The sequence below is a fragment of the Tamandua tetradactyla genome, chromosome 17, assembly GCF_023851605.1.
Source record: "Tamandua tetradactyla isolate mTamTet1 chromosome 17, mTamTet1.pri, whole genome shotgun sequence".
NCBI lineage: Eukaryota > Metazoa > Chordata > Mammalia > Pilosa > Myrmecophagidae > Tamandua > Tamandua tetradactyla.
In genome coordinates, this window is record NC_135343.1 from 73,490,595 (window position 1) to 73,508,242 (window position 17,648).

General features: G+C 36.3%; 1 protein-coding gene across 2 annotated transcripts in view; it reads left to right on the plus strand.

The window, feature by feature from the left end:
• Positions 1–17,648, plus strand: part of LOC143661385 (E3 SUMO-protein ligase RanBP2) — a 94,239-nt gene that overhangs the window by 69,179 nt on the left and 7,412 nt on the right. For both annotated transcript variants that reach the window (XM_077134939.1, XM_077134940.1), the window contains one exon: positions 5,454–5,632. In XM_077134939.1, coding sequence (XP_076991054.1) covers positions 5,454–5,632 — 179 coding nt within the window. The remainder of the gene's footprint in view (positions 1–5,453; positions 5,633–17,648) is intronic.

Below are 17,648 nucleotides of genomic sequence, written 5' to 3' on the forward strand. Positions count from 1 at the left end.
ATAATGGCCATTCTGGTGGGTGTGAGATGATATCTCATTGTGGTTTTGATTTGCATTTCTCTAATGGCCAGGGACATTGAGCATCTCTTCATGTGCCTCTTGGCCATCCGTATTTCTTCTTCTGGTAGGTGTCTGTTTAAGTCTTTTTCCCATTTTGTAATTGGGTTGGCTGTCTTTTTGTTGTTGAGTTGAACAATCTCTTTATAAATTCTGGATACTAGACCTTTATCTGATATGTCGTTTCCAAATATTGTCTCCCATTGTGTAGGCTGTCTTTCTACTTTCTTGATGAAGTTCTTTGATGCACAAAAGTGTTTAATTTTGAGGAGCTCCCATTTATTTCTTTCTTTCTTCAGTGCTCTTGCTTTAGGTTTAAGGTCCATAAAACTGCCTCCAGTTGTAAGATTCGTAAGATATCTTCCTACATTTTCCTCTGTTTTATGGTCTTAGACCTAATGTTTAGATCTTTGATCCATTTTGAGTTAATTTTTGAGATACGAGATACGGGTCTTCTTTCATTCTTTTACTTATGGATATCCAGTTCTCTAGGCACCATTTATTGAAGAGACTGTTCTGTCCCAGGTGAGTTGGCTTGACTGCCTTATCAAAGATCAAATGTCCATAGATGAGAGGGTCTATATCTGAGCACTCTATTCGATTCCATTGGTCGATATATCTATCTTTATGCCAATACCATGCTGTTTTGACCACTGTGGCTTCATAATATGCCTTAAAGTCCGGCATCGCTAGACCTCCAGCTTCGTTTTTTTTCCTCAAGATGTTTTTAGCAATTTGGGGCAACCTGCCCTTCCAGATAAATTTGCTTATTGGTTTTTCTAATTCTGAAAAATAAGTTGTTGGGATTTTGATTGGTATTGCATTGAATCTGTAGATGAGTTTAGGTAGGATTGACATCTTAATTATATTTAGTCTTCCAATCCATGAACACGGTATGCCCTTCCATCTATTTAGGTCTTCTGTGATTTCTTTTAGCAGTTTTTTGTAGTTTTCTTTATATAGGTTTTTTGTCTCTTTGGTTAAATTTATTCCTAGGTATTTTATTCTTTTAGTTGCGATTGTAAATGGGATTCGTTTCTTGATTTCCCCCTCAGCTTGTTCATTACTAGTGTATAGAAAAGCTACAGATTTTTGAATGTTGATCTTGTAGCCTGCTACTTTGCTGTACTCATTTATTAGCTCTAGTAACTTTGTTTTGGATTTTTCCGGGTTTTCTACGTATAGTATCATATCGTCTGCAAACAGTGATAGTTTTACTTCTTCCTTTCCAATTTCGATGCCTTGTATTTCTTTTTCTTGCCTAATTGCTCTGGCTAGAACTTCCAACACAATGTTGAATAATAGTGGTGATAGTGGACATCCTTGTCTTGTTCCTGATCTTAGGGGGAAAGTTTTCAATTTTTCCCCATTGAGGATGATATTAGCTGTGGGTTTTTCATATATTCCCTCTATCATTTTAAGGAAGTTCCCTTGTATTCCTATCTTTTGAAGTGTTTTCAGCAGGAAAGGATGTTGAATCTTGTCAAATGCCTTCTCTGCATCAATTGAGATGATCATGTGATTTTTCTGCTTTGATTTGTTGATATGGTGTATTACATTAATTGATTTTCTTATGTTGAACCATCCTTGCATACCTGGGATGAATCCTACTTGGTCATGATGTATAATTCTTTTAATGTGTTGTTGGATACGATTTGCTAGAATTTTATTGAGGATTTTTGCATCTGTATTCATTGGAGAGATTGGTCTGTAGTTTTCTTTTTTTGTAATATCTTTGCCTGGTTTTGGTATGAGGGTGATGTTGGCTTCATAGAATGAATTAGGTAGTTTTCCCTCCACTTCGATTATGTTGAAGAGTTTGAGGAGAGTAGGTACTAATTCTTTCTGGAATGTTTGATAGAATTCACATGTGAAGCCGTCTGGTCCTGGACTTTTCTTTTTAGGGAGCTTTTGAATAACTAATTCAATCTCTTTACTTGTGATTGGTTTGTTGAGGTCGTCTATTTCTTCTTGAGTCAGAGTTGGTTGTTCATGTCTTTCCAGGAACCCGTCCATTTCATCTAAATTGTTGTATTTATTAGCGTAAAGTTGTTCATAGTATCTTGTTATTACCTCCTTTATTTCTGTGAGGTCAGTAGTTATGTCTCCTCTTCCATTTCTAATCTTATTTATTTGCATCCTCTCTCTTCTTCTTTTTGTCAATCTTGCTAAGGGCCCATCAATCTTGTTGATTTTCTCATAGAACCAACTTCTGGTCTTATTGATTTTCTCTATTGTTTTCATGTTTTCAATTTCATTTATTTGTGCTCTAATCTTTGTTATTTCTTTGCTTTTGCTTGCTTTGGGATTAGTTTGCTGTTCTTTCTCCAGTTCTTCCAAGTGGACAGTTAATTCCTGCATTTTTGCCTTTTCTTCTTTTCTGATATAGGCATTTAGGGCAATAAATTTCCCTCTTAGCACTGCCTTTGCTGCGTCCCATAAGTTTTGATATGTTGTGTCTTCATTTTCATTTGCCTCTAGGTATTTACTAATTTCTCTTGCAATTTCTTCTTTGATCCACTTGTTGTTTAAGAGTGTGTTGTTGAGCCTCCATGTATTTATGAATTTTCTGGCACTCCGCCTATTATTGATTTCCAACTTCATTCCTTTATGATCCGAGAAAGTGTTGTGTATGATTTCAGTCTTTTTAAATTTGTTAAGACTTGCTTTGTGACCCAGCATATGATCTATCTTTGAGAATGATCCATGAGCACTTGAAAAAAGGTGTATCCTGCTGTTGTGGGATGTAATGTCCTATAAATGTCTGTTAAGTCAAGCTCATTTATCGTAATATTCAGATTCTCTATTTGTTTATTGATCCTCTGTCTAGATGTTCTGTCCATTGATGAGAGTGGTGAATTGAAGTCTCCAACTATTATGGTATATGTGTCTATTTCCCTTTTCAGTGTTTGCAGTGTATTCCTCACGTATTTTGGGGCATTCTGGTTCGGTGCGTAAATATTTATGATTGTTATGTCTTCTTGCTTGATTGTTATGTCTTCTTGCTTAATTGTTCCTTTTAATAGTATATAGTGTCCTTCTTTGTCTCTTTTAACTGTTTTACATTTGAAGTCTAATTTGTTGGATATTAGTATAGCCACTCCTGCTCTTTTCTGGTTGTTATTTGCATGAAATATCTTTTCCCAACCTTTCACTTTCAACCTATATTTATCTTTGGGTCTAAGATGTGTTCCCTGTAGACAGCATATAGAAGGATCCTGTTTTTTAATCCATTCTGCCAGTCTATGTCTTTTGATTTGGGAATTCAGGCCATTAACATTTAGAGTTATTACTGTTTGGATAATATTTTCCTCTACCATTTTGCCTTTTGTATTATATATATCATATCTGACTTTCCTTCTTTCTACACTTTTCTCCATGCCTCTCTCTTCTGTCTTTTTGTATCTGACTCTAGTGCTCCCTTTAGTATTTCTTGCAGAGCTGGTCTCTTGGTCACAAATTCTCTCAGTGACTTTTTTTCTGAGAATGTTTTAATTTCTCCCTCATTTTTGAAGGACAATTTTGCTGGATATAGGAGTCTTGGCTGGCAGTTTTTCTCTTTTAGTAACTTAAATATATCATCCCACTGTCTTCTAGCTTCCATGGTTTCTGCTGAGAAATCTACACATAGTTTTATTGGGTTTCCCTTGTATGTGATGGATTGCTTCTCTCTCGCTGCTTTCAAGATCCTCTCTTTCTCTTTGACCTCTGACATTCTAACTAGTAAGTGTCTTGGGGAACGTCTATTTGGGTCTAATCTCTTTGGGGTCGCTGCACTTCTTGGATCTGTAATTTTAGGTCTTTCATAAGAGTTGGGAAATTTTCAGTGATAATTTCTTCCATTAGTTTTTCTCCTCCTTTTCCCTTCTCTTCTCCTTCTGGGACACCCACTACACGTATATTTGTATGGTTCACATTGTCCTTGAGTTCCCTGATACCTTGTTCAAATTTTTCCATTCTTTTCTGGATAGTTTCTGTTTCTTTTTGGAATTCAGATGTTTCATCCTCCAAATCACTAATTCTATCTTCTGTCTCTTTAAATCTGTCATTGTAGGTATCCATTGTTTTTTCCATCTTTTCTACTTTATCTTTCACTTCCATAAGTTCTGTGATTTGTTTTTTCAGTTTTTCTATTTCTTCTTTATGTTCAGCTCATGTCTTCTTCATGTCCTCCCTCAATTTATCGATTTCATTTTTGAAGAGGTTTTCCATTTCTGTTCGTATATTCAGCATTAGTTGTCTCAGCTCCTGTATCTCATTTGAACTATTGGTTTGTTCGTTTGACTGGGCCATATGTTCAATTTTCTGAGCGTGATCCGTTATCTTCTGCTGGCGTCTGGGCATTTAGTCAGATTTCCCTGGGTGTTCGACCCCACAGGTTGAAAGATTTTTCTGTGCAATCTCTGGGTTCTGTTTTTCTTATCCTGCCCAGTAGGTGGCGCTCGTGGCACACATTTGTCTATGGGTTCCACCAGTGAAAGTTGCTGTGGGTCTTTTAACTCTGGAAAATTCTCGCCGTAGGGGAGGTTCTGCAGCCGAAGCGTCTTGGAAGAGTGCCAGCCGGCCTGGGGTTCCGAATGCGGGGAGGGTCACCGGCCGCCGCAGCACGGGAGAGCGTCCGGCCAAATTAGCTAGTCGGCCCGGGGCGCCAAGCGTGGCGGGAGGGCACCAGCTGTTGCAGCCCGGGAGAGTGCACTGTTCCCAGCCGGACGGGGGAGTCACGTGTTTGGAAGGGATCCCCCGGTCACTGTTCTCCGCAGTCTGGGGATTTCCGACCCAACTCTCTCAGTTGGTCCGGGGGGCCTTGCCTGGTGGGGGCACCAGCCGCCGCGGCCTAAGGGGACCGCCTGTCCAATTCTACCAGCTGGCCTGGGAAGGTGGAAGGGAGGGACTCCGGTCGCTTGCCGTCCCACCCCGGAAAGCCCGTGCCCCTTGGTGATCTCACCGGAGCTGGTTCTCCCAGATAGTCAGCCGTTCCAGGATGGGGTACGCCGTCCCTTTGATCTCCCTCGTGGCTCCGGGAGCTGCTCTGTATTATCTCCACTCCCCCAGTAGCTGTTCTGGAGGAGGAAAGGTGAGGGTGGCAAGGCTGTCGAGGCTGGTGGCGGAGGAGCCGGTGAAGGCGGAAGAGGGGAGAGGAGCCCCATGTTTTAATCTCTAGCTTTCCTTCTAGTGACATGCAGGATTCTGAACATCCCCTTTCAATAAGGATCACACATAATTCACTGCCGTTAATTACACTTATCATGTGTTACCATCATCACTATCCATTTCCAAACATTTCAGTTCAACTTAGTTAAAAATTCTGTACATATTTAGCATCCACTGTCCATTCTCTAGCCTCATACTTCATCTACTTTTTCTTAACTTTATTTTCTTGTGTTCGGATTTTTCAGATAATGAGAAAGAATGTGTTATTGTCTGGGAAAAGAAACCAACGCTTGAAGAAAAGGTAAAAGCAGATACATTAAAGCTTCCACCTACGTTTTTTTGTGGAGTATGCAGTGATACTGATGAGGACAACGGAAATGGGGAAGACTTTCAGTCAGAGCTTCAAAAAGTTCAGGATGCTCAAGTAAGAACATTTCCATTGTTTTCCTTCTGGTTCAAGTTGCTTTTGTTAATGCACAATTTAGAACTCCTTGACAAATAATAATGGTTGTGACCAGCAGATTGATTAGAGGATCTGCCAGTCAGGTGTGGCCAGGGAAGGTGGGCGCTTGTTCTGTTAAAATAGGACTGCAGGAGTTCCCTATGTGTGTTTGTTAGAGTTTGGGTGGTGAGGGTATGGACAATGCATATATCTCTAAAAATGTTTACTATAACACCAAGAATAGTGTTCTATAATTCGTTTTTTTAGTGCAATTTAGTTTATTCTAGGATGGCAGAGCAGATAAGAAGTAGCAATTTGAAATCTAGTTCTCTGGCCTTCTACCTTGCGTTGTCATTTATATAATGTATTTAACAGATATAAATAACTTATTTTCTTAATTTATGTTCTACAGAAACTAAAAGGCGATTGTCTAGTAATTATTTACAATTTAATATTGACATACATTTAGAATGGTTTCTTACCCTATCAAGATATACTGTTTTATATTTGATTGTCTCTATTGGAAACGTGGTTAAAATGGGGTACAAAAGTCCTGTGGTCAGTTATGAATGGTAATGGTTTATTTAAAAGATATGCTGCCAGGGACCGATGTGGTCCAACACATGGTTTGAATGTCTAAGAAACTTGTCATCCTTCATAGTTTGAAGAATCCAAAAGGCCTCCTTTTTCTAGATGTCCACCTGGGATGTGCCAGGAGGTTAAACTTATTCAGCTATGCACATGTAGTTAATGACCATTAGCTGATATAATGACAATCATTTTCTCATTTATAAATATATTTATTTGTGGAAGACTTACCTTTGGAGTTCTTACATCAATAGCCTCACTCTGCTAAACATAAGTCATGTTTTTAAAAGTCACCCAGCAGTTTCGCTAGAGTCTCTGGAAGCACACAATATTTAATTTCTCTTAACCTTCCTCCCCAGTTCCTGGTAGTTGGAGGTTTTATCATGAAGTAATTCATTTAGCAAATGCAGTATAGTCATATTATATAAATTTGGATTATGCATATTGAAACAGCAATACTCTCATTTTTTAACAAACAAAATTGTTTTCTAAAAAATAATTTTTGAGCTGGTAGGCAGAGTGAAATGTATGTTGTTTATTTTTTTTCCATTTTGTGCCACTTTAGCTGGTATACTTGGTATGTTTTGTCAGTGCTAGTGTATAGAAATATGGATAACTTTGTATATAGTTATGTATCCTGAGCTCTTTCTAAATCGAATTTACTAGTTCCGGGAATTTTTTTTGTACATTTTTTGGACATCACATCCTCTGCCATTAGGGATAGTTTTATTTCTTCCTTTCCGATCTGACACCTTTTCTTTTTTTCTTTCTGGTTTTTTTTTTGCATGAGCAGGCACCAGGTATAGCCTGCTGAGCCACTGTGGCCCACCCCTTTTATTTCTTTTTCTTGTTCTTTTGCACTTACTAGGATAGACAGTATTGACTTGAAGAGATGAGAGCAAGCATTCTTACTTTAATCTGCATTTTTTTGAGGGAAAGAACCATTATATGATGTTTTAAAGATCACCTTTAGCATACTGAAGAAGGATCTATTCCTCCCTTCCTTGGAGGTTTTTTTGACTCTTAAGTGGATGTTGCAGTACAATCATTTGACAAAATACATCTGTTGATATGGTTGTTATTTTTCTTGTTAAATCCATTAATGTGGTGAATTACATTGATCTTTAATGCTCAACCAACCAACTTTTCATTCCTGGGACAAATCTTACCTTTTCACAATATATTATAATTTTTATTTGTTTTAAGGTTTGATTTGCTACAGTATTGCTTTAAAAAAGTTATTATCAGAGATAGTAGTTAGTAGTTTGCTCTTCTGGTGTTTGTTTTTGAAGGGAGCTGTGACAGACTGAGAGGTCAAATAATGATGTTGTAAGGGATGGGACCTTCTGCCCTTCCTGTGCCGGGAAGGCTGCTGTCTTTCGAGACTACCACAGGGCTGGGGGATGGCAATAGATCCCATTACACTGCCACTCACCTGGTTGTTCTTAAGTTCATCAGTGTTTCTTGAATAAATAGTTCTCAGATTGTTGCAGTCCTTTGGTTAGTTTCCAGAATTCTGTAAAAATTTGTTTTTAACAGTATTTGTTAGTGTTTTCATTGCTTCTCTGGAGGGGTATATATGCAGATGTCCTCATTCTGCCATTCCAGAAGTGGTGAACTGATCTCCTTATCATGATGTAATGTCCTTTTTACCTGGTAATTTTTCTTGTTCTGAAGTCTGCTTTGTCTGATACTAATAAGGGTACTTAAGCTTTGTTTGTTTTTTAATACCTTTATTTTTAGCTTATATGTATCATTATGTTTCTTATAGATAACATTCTATTAATTTTTAAAATCAAAATCCAACCTGATAATCTGTTTCTTAATTTCTGTGTTTAGATCATTTACATTTAATGTAATTAGTGGCATGCTTGATTTTAGGTTTACCATTTAATTTCTAGTTTTCTGTATGTCCCTTCTATTTTTCATTAGTTTCCTCTCTCCTACATTCTTTTGAATTTCTTCAGTATTTAAAAATTTATTATACATTTTGCTCTCGTCATATAGAGTATTTTAGTGTTTGTTTTGGAGACTATAACACATATATCAAAGTTTACAGAAACTATTTAGTATTACTGTTTTACTGTTTCAAATGACATAAAAATCTTACAACAGTATAGGTATCTCCATTATAATGTAGTAGTCTTTTTTTTTTAATATTTTTATTGACAAAGCCACACAAACACAAACATTTTTTTTTACTTTTTAAAAAATTTATTTATTAATTAAAAGAAGTAAAGAAACAAAATAAAACAACATACATAATCAGTAATTCACAATATCATCACTTAGTTGCATATTCATCATTTCTTAGATCATTTGCATTAATTCAGAAAAAGAAATAAAAAGACAGTAGAAAAAGAAATAAAACAAACACAGGAAAGGAAAAAAAAAAGATTATACCTACCATACCCCTTACCCCTCGCTTTCATTGATCACTAGCATTTCAAACTAAATTTATTTTAGCATTTGTTCCCCTTATTATTTAGTTTCATTCCATATGTTCTACTCGTTTGTTGACAAGGTAGATAAAAGGAGCGTCAGACACAAGGTTTTCACAATCACGCAGTCACATTGTGAAAGCTATATCATTATTCAATCATCCTCAAGAAACATGGCTCCTGGAACACAGCTCTACATTTTCCGGCAGTTCCCTCCAGCCTCTTCATTACATCTTTTTTTTTCTTTCTTTTTACATGGGCAGGCACCAGGAATTGAACCTGGGTCCTCAGGCAAGCATTCTTGCCTACAGAGCCACTGTGGCCCGCCCTCCATTACATCTTGAATAACAAGATGATATCTACGTAATGCATAAGAATAACCTCCAGGATAATCTCTTAGGCCTAATTTTAAGTAGGTTTAGTCTATTCTTTGCAGGAATAAATTTCATAGGGGTGAACCTCAAGATTTGGGGCTCAGCCTATTGATTTGGTTGTCCCCTGATGTAGTAGTCTTGAATTACATCTACATACATCAGAATCTCATCTGTCAAAATTTTCCTTTCAATAGTCATACATATTTTTATGAACATAGGTGAAAAATAATCTATTTACCTGGGTATTTACTATTTCAGTTGTTCTTCCTTCATTCTATCTGCAAAAAGTCCTTTTCCTTAGTATTTCTCTAAAAACAGATCTACTGGTGACAAATTGTCCTTTCTTTCATCTTAGAATGGTTTCATTTCTCTTTCATTCCTGAAAGTTCTATCCTGTGGATAAAGGGTTCTGAGTTGACAGTTCTTTCCCTTCGCTGCTTTAAAAAATCTATTTTTGATTTTCAGAAGTTTGAATTATGATGTATCTGTTGTTTTTTCCATGTTTAACCTTTATGGCATTATTTATGTTTCTAGGATCTGTAAATTTATTTCTTTAACAAAATTTGGGCCTTTCTGGACATGTTTCTTTATATATTTTTTCTGCTGCAGTTTATTTCTCTTTCTAGGGACTCCTATGACAGGAAGATTCTATCTTTTGATATTATCACACAGGTCCCTTGGGTCCTATTTACTTTTTTCATTTATTTATTTAAATATTTGTCCAGATTACATACTTTCTTGATTTGAATTGATTTCACTAACTCTTTCCTCTGTTAGTATCATTGTGCTATTGAGCCCTTCCAGTGAATTGTTCTTTAAGTTAATAGACTTCACTTTTTTTTCTGGCATGGCATAATCCCAATGGCAATTTTTATTTTCTCTGTGAAGGGATACAAACAATAATGAGGCATATTACAATATGTGATATCTTCAGTATTGGCAAAGAGAGCACTGGTATATGCCAACACATATTGACTCCATATCAATCGCAAACCTGCCTTAAAGCAGTAGGTTACGAGCACTTTTCTTAACATCTCTACTTGGATTTCTCTCAGTCATCTTGCATTAATTGTATACAAATCTAGAGGCTTAGGATAGTTTATTCATGCATGCTCAGGTTCCATAGACTTCCCTTTTTATAGCAGTTTTAGGTTTACAGAAAAATTGAGCAGATGGTTTAGAGAGTTCCCTTATGTCCTCTTTCCCCACACATAGTTTCTCCTTTTGTTGACATCTTGCTCTATTGTGGTACATTCACTAATTACTGAACCAATATTGATAGATTATTAACTAACTTAGGTTACACTCTTGGTACAGTTCTACAAGTTTTTTGTTTTTGTTTTTGTTTTGCCCTTCTAGGTGCTCTAAAACATTGGAAACTAAAAGAAATATCATTATAGTGATTCAGCAGTCATACTCATTTGTTAAATTCTGTCTTCTCTGTTATAATTCATCTTTCTCCTTTGATCCCAAACTTTGGGGTGTTTGAGCTATGCCCATTCTAACTTTTTCATGTTGAAAGGGGGTATGAACAATAACGATAGAGGATGGAATTAGTTGATATTCTTGGAGAGATTGGCTCCTCTGGGTTTCAGGACTTATCTGGCCTAAGAACCCTCTAGAGGTTATAGGTTTCAGGAAAGTGAACTTAATATATGAAACTATTGTAGTGTCTCAGAACCCTAGGAGTTCTTTGGGATTAACAGGAATGATGTTTATTGGAATTGGCACACCATGACAATTAGCAGTATCTAGCTGAAGCTTGTATAAGAGTCGTCTCCAAAATAGCCTCTAAACTCCATTTGAATTTTCTTAGCCACTAATATCTTATTTTGTTATATGTTTCCTCCCTTTTAGTCCAGAAGGCATTTCCAGTTCCTCTGTGCCAGTCTAGGCTCAATCCTGGGAGTCATTTCCCCCACTGCCACGGAGACTTTCACCCCTGAATGTCATGTTCCATGTTATAGGAGAGGGTAATTATTTTCCTCGCAGAGTTGGGCTTAGAGAGAGAGTGGCCACATCTGAGCAACCAAACAGGTTTCCTGGAGGCAATTCTTTGAAATTATTATAGGTAGTCTTAGCTTTTTCACTGCAGAAATAAGTTTCGTAAGGGCAAGCCTCAAAATCAAGGGCTTGGCCTATTTTCTTGGGAGTCCATAATGTTTGAGAGTACCAGTAGTTTCCCAAATGGAAAAATTTAATATTTCCATATTTTTTCCCCTAGTCCCTCAAGGGACTCTGCCAATACTTTTTGTCAGCCCAATGATAGTTGGTTATGTTTCTGAGTATTACATTAAGTTAAACAGAATTCCAAGGCTCATGCTGGTCTGAAGGCCACGTGATTGGGTTATTTAAATGAGCTATCCAGGCAAGTTGATTGGATTGTGTGTTAGAAAAAATTTAGGTTCTAGACACAATAAACCTCTCTGCCTTTGTTTTTATACAGTAGGTGAAGCTCTGGAGTACGTGTTCTATCATCTTTTGCCCAGTATTCTGATTTACCTCGGTTCCAACCAGATCAGCTTTGTTTTTATCTGTAATTGAAGCCTGATCTCTTACTCAGTTACTTTAACTGATATTGTATGTAGCAATGCTTACTTTCAGAGCTGTGGAACTCCAGCTCTGAATCTTAGGTGTCACAGAGGCAGTCAAAGTTCCTGGGAAGTACCAGCTTATATACCTATATATAGCTCAATGTCTCAGAATTTAGAAATACACTTAAAATTTTGGACCAAGAATTGCTGGTATGAGAGCTTACAATCTAGGTTACAATTTTCTTTAAGTATTTCTTGAAAGAGACCATAGCATATTTGTTATTTTGTTTCTGGCTTCTTGTGCACAACATATCCTCAAGGCTCCTTCAGTTCATTGCATGCCTTATGATATCATTCCTTTTTATAGCCACACAGTATTCCATCGTATATGTCACAGTTTGCCTTTCTGCTTCTCAGCCATTGTGCCCTTCGGGCTTCTCCATCAATCAGGCATCAAGGATAATATCCAAAGTAAAGAAACCATGTCTTACAGTGTCTTCACTTGGTTATACAATCAGCAGCACTCTCAGTTTTAGGCCATCTTTATTGGTCCAAAGAGACAAAGAACTGATAAACACAGCCTCACCAAATATCAAAACAAAACCTCCTCTAATCTTTTGTGACTCCCCCCCACGCCTCCCAATTATGCCCCCCTGGTATTGCTGTGGTACTGTTGTTGTCTTCTTTTTAATTATAGGCCATAGCCTGCAATATTAGTTTCCCCCCTATATTCCTCTATTACTGACTCTTTGTACAAGATCAAACCTTTGAAGGAGTTAATGCAATAACATTTATAATTATGGATTTAATTATAGTAATAATGTATAGTGGGATTATTACTATATAATTAAATATAGTAATATTACTATATTACTGTAATTATGGATGTGTAGTGGGATACATGGCACTATACATCCCCTTTCAGTCATATTCACCTTCAATATGCAGTGTTACTTCTAACCCCAATAATTAGTTACCATCACTTGTATCCGTTCCATGCATTTAAGTTCAATATCATTTAGTAACCTTCCCCCTACTCTAGCTTCTGTGTGTCTCTAGGTTCCCTATATTCTACACTGTAAACCTTTCAGATTACCTTTACCAGAGTTATAATGGGAAAATCATACAATATCTATCCTTTTGTATCTGGTTTCATTTCATTCAGCATTATGTCCTCAAGGTTCATCCATGTTGTCATATGCTTCAGGACCTCATTTTGTCTTACTGTTGCAAAATATTCCACCATATATATATACTACATTTTATTTATCCACTCATCTGATGATGAACACTTGGTTTGTTTCTATCTTTTGGCAATTTTGAATAATGCCACTATGAACATTGGTGTGCAAATGTCTGTTCTTGTCACTGTTTTCAGCTCTTCTGGGTGTATTCCTAATACTGGTATTGCCTGGTCGTAGGGCACCTCAATATTTAGTTTTCTGATGAACCTCCAGACTGTGTTACAATAGTGGCTATACCATTATAAATTCCTACCAGCTGTACACAAGGGTTCCAGTTTCTCCACATCCTCTCCAAAATTTGTAGTTTTTAGTTTGTTAATAGCAGCCATTCTTTTAGGTGTGAGGTCAGTCTTCATTGTAGTCATGATTTGTGTTTCCCTTATAGCTAATGAAAATGAGTGTATTTTCATGCTTTTTACCCATTTGTATTCTTCAGAAAAATGTCTGTTCAAGCCTTTGCCCATTTTGTAACTAGGCTGTTTGTTCTTTTGTTGAGTTGTAAATTTCTTTATGTACACAGGATATCAAGCCTTTATCTGATATGTGCTTTCCAGATATTTTCTCCATTGAGTTGGTTGCCTCTTCACCCTTTTGACAAAGTTCTTTGAGGCACAGAAGCTTTTGATTTTAAGGAGTTTTCCATTTATCGTTTTTTTCTTTTGTTGCTTATGCTTTGGGTGTAAAGTTTAAGAAGCTATCTCCTATTTCTAGATCTTGAAGATATTTCCCTATTTTTTTTTCTAGGAGTTTTATGGTAGTGGCTCTTTAATACTTAGGTCTTTAATCCATTTTGAATTAATTTTTCAATAGATTGTTGGGTAGGGGTCCTCTTTCCTTCTTTTGGTTATTGATATCCAGATCTCTCATGCCTGTTTACTGAAAAGACTATACTTTCACAGTTCAGTGGATTTTTGAGCCTTATCAAAGATCAGTTGACCATAGATTTGGTAGTTTATCTCTGTACTCTTGATTGGATTCCATTGGTCAGTACTTCTGTCTTTCTACCAGTACCATTCTGTTTTGACCACTGTGGCTTTATAGTAAGCTTTAAAGTCAGAAAGTGTTAGTCCTCCCACTTTGTTCTCTTTTAGGGTATCTTTAGCTAGTTGAGGTCTCTTTCCCTTCAAGATGAATTTGATAACTAGATTTTTCCAAGTCTTCAAAGTAAATTGGTGGAATTTTGATTGATTTTGCAGTGAATCAATTTGGATAGAACTGACATCTTAATGACATTCAACTTTCCTTCCATAAGCATGGAATATCTTCCTATTTAGGTCTTCTTGGATTTATTTTAGGAGTGTTTGTGGCTTTCAATATACAAGTCCTTGACATCCCTGGTTAAACTTATTCCTAGATATTTGATTCTTTTGGTTGCTATTTTGAATGGAATGTTGTCCTGATTGTCTCCTTAGTTAGGTCATTACTTGTATATAGAAACATTACTGATTTTGTACATTAATCTTATATCCCACCACTTTGATGAATTTGTTTATTAGCTCAAGTAGCTTTGTTGTATATTTCTTGGGATTTTCCAAATACAGAATCATGTCAGCTGCAATAATGAGAGTTTTACTCTTTCCTTTCCAGTTTGGATGATGCCTATTTTTTTCTTTTCCTTGTCTAAATGCTTTCACAAGACCCTATTACACAGTAATAGTGGTGACAGAGCCTCCCTGTCTTGTTCTTGATCTTAGGTGGAAGGCATTCAATCTCTCATCATTAAGTATGATGTTGACTATGTGTTTTTCATATATGCCCTTAACGATATTGAGAAAGTTTCCTTCAGTTCCCTACCTTTTGAAGTGTTTTTATCAGAAAAGGATGCTGAATTTTGTCAAATGCTTTTTTTGGCATCAGTCGATATGATCATGTGCATTTTCCCTTCTGATTTAATGTGCTGTATTACATTGATTGATTTTCTCTTATTGAACCACCCTTGCATTCCTGGTATAAAGCCTACTTAGTTGTGATGTATAATTCTTTTAATGTGTCATTGGATTTGATTTCCTAGTATTTTGTTGATAATTTTTTCATCTATGTTCATTAGGGAAATTGGTCTTTAGTTTTCCTTGTATCTGTATCCTATTTTGGTATTAGAGGGGAGTTAGCATTATAAAATGAGTTAGTGTTCCTTTTTCCTCAGATTTTTGGAAGAGTTTGAGCAAGATTGATGTTAGTTTCTTTTGGGGGGGGAATGTTTGATAAAATTCTCTGTGAAGTAATCTGGTCCTGGGCTTTTGTTTGTAGGAAGATTTATATTGAATGATTGAATCCTTTTACTTGTAATTGGATTGCTGAGAGCTTCTATTTCCTCTTGAGTCAGTGTAGGTAGGTAGTATGTTTGTAGGAATTTGTCCATTTCATCTAAGTTGTCTAGTTTGTTGTGATTTTTTTTTTAAGTTTAGTTACAATTTTTAAAATTTCTTTAGGATCCATGGTAATGATTCTCCTCTTATTTTTTATTTTGTTTGTGTCTTTCCACATTTTTTGTCAGCTTGGCTAGAAGTCCATCAATTTTATTAATTTTCTCAAAGAACCAGCTTTTGGTTTTTGATTCTGCTGTGTTTTTTGTTGTTGTTGTTGTTCTCCAGTTCATTTATTCCTGCTTTAATCTTTCTTATATCTTTTTATCTGTTTGCTTTTGGGTTAGTTTGCTGTTTTTTTCTCTAATTTCCCTAGGTGAGCAATTAAGTCCTCAATTTTGCTTCTTGTTTTTTAATATAAGCATTTAAGGCAATTTCCCTCTCAGTACTGCCTTTGCCGATCCCATAAGTTCTGATATCTTGTATTCTCATTATCATTCATCTCCAAATATTTATCAATTTTCTCTAGCAATTTCTTCTTTTACCCACTGATTATTTAAGAGTGTGTTGTTTAATCTCCATATATTTGTGAAAGTTCTGGTTCTTTGATGATTATTCATTTTCAGCCCATTGTGGTCAGAGAAGGTACTTTGGATAATTTCAATTTTATTCAATTTATAAAGACTGGTTTTGTGTCCCAGCATATGATCTATCCTGGAGAATGTTTCATGAGCACTATAAAAGAATGCATATCTTCATGTTTTGTAACAATCTGTATATGTCTGTTAGCTCTAATTCATTTATAGCATTGTTTAAGTTCTCTGTTTCCTTGTTCATCCTCTGTCTGGTTGTTCTGTCTATGAAGGAGAGTAGTGTATTGAAGTCTCCCGTTATTATTGTTGAAACATCAATAGCTCACTTCAGTTTTTTTTTTTTTCCTTTTTTTTTACATGGACAGGCACCAGGAAACAAACCTGGGTCTCCGGCCTGGCAGGTGAGAACTCTGCCTGCTGAGCACCATGACCTGCCCTCACTTCAGTTTTGTCAGTATTTGTCTCATGTACTTTGGAGCCCCTCGATTGGGAGCATAAATATTTATGTTTGTTATTTTTCTTGGTGAATTGTTCCCTTTATTAATATGTGGTGTTCTTTGTCTTTTATGATGTCTTTACATTTAAAGTATTTTTTCTCTTTAATTAGTATAGCTTACTCCTGCTTTCTTTTGGTTACATCTTGCATATAATTTTCCATTCTTTTTTTTTTTTTTTCAACTGACAGAACTCCCTTTAGTATTTCTTGTAGGGCAAGTCTCTTGTTGACTAGTTCTTTCAGTCTTTATATGTCTTTGAAGATTTTAATCTCTCCCTCACTTTTGAAAGACAACTTATCTGGATAAATGATTCTTGTCTGGTAGCCTTTCTCATTCAAGATCTTAAATATATCATAACACTGCCTCCTTTCCTCCATGATGCCTGTTTTAGTAGTCTGAATTCAGTCTTATGTGGTTTCCCTTCTTTGCAGTAGATTGCTTTTCTTGTGTTGTTTTCAGGACTTTATGCTGATCTTCATCATTTGACTTTCTGATTAGTATATGTCTTGAAGTGGGCCTGTTGGGATTTATTCTATTTGGAGCCCACTGGGCCTCTTTGATTTGCATATCTATGTTTTTTATAAGTGTTGGGAAATTTTCTCCAATTATATCTTCCTAACTCTTTTCTCTTCTCCTCCTGGGACACCAGTGATTCTTATATTTGTGTTTCTTTTGTTGTTCATCATTCCCTGAGATCCAGTTTCGTTTTTTCCATCTTCCTTGCCATTTTTCTTTTGTGCTTTATAGTACAGTTGTTCTGTTTAGCTCATTTATTCTTCCATCTGCTTCTTCAAATCAGCTAATATGTCTCTAGTATGTTTCTAATTTGGTCTACAGTATCTTTCAACTTTGTGAGATCTGCTATTTTTCTATTTAATCTTTCAAATTCTTTATGCTTTTCTAGTATCTTCTTGATATCCTTTGTTTCATCAAAAATATCCTTTTGTAGTTCCATATTCTGTGTCCCCTCCAGTGATTTGATTTGGTTATTTAGCTGTGCCGTTTCTGCCTGGACGTTAATGTGCTTTGTGATTTTCTGTTGTGTTCAGGGCATTTGATTGTTAAATACAAAATTTTAGATGAGTGAAGGAAATCAATTGATTTTATTCACCTTCACTCATCTAAAATTTTGTATTTGCTTAGGTTTGCCTTTATGATCTTTTTATACTTGGTTTGTCAGTAATTTCTTGCCAAACCAAGGCCCTGATCTTATGTGGGGGTGCAGTTCTACTTGAGGGTCTATTAAAAGCTGTGTATTGTGTGTATGCATGGATAGTGCATTGGCAGAATGCCCACCCGCCACACATAGGACCCTGGCTTGAGTCCCGGCTCATGCACACCCCCAGGAAAATACAGTCTCAGCAATATAGGCACCGAAGCTAGCAGGAGACACCACAAGATATTTTGGGACTCAGACTTGTGCC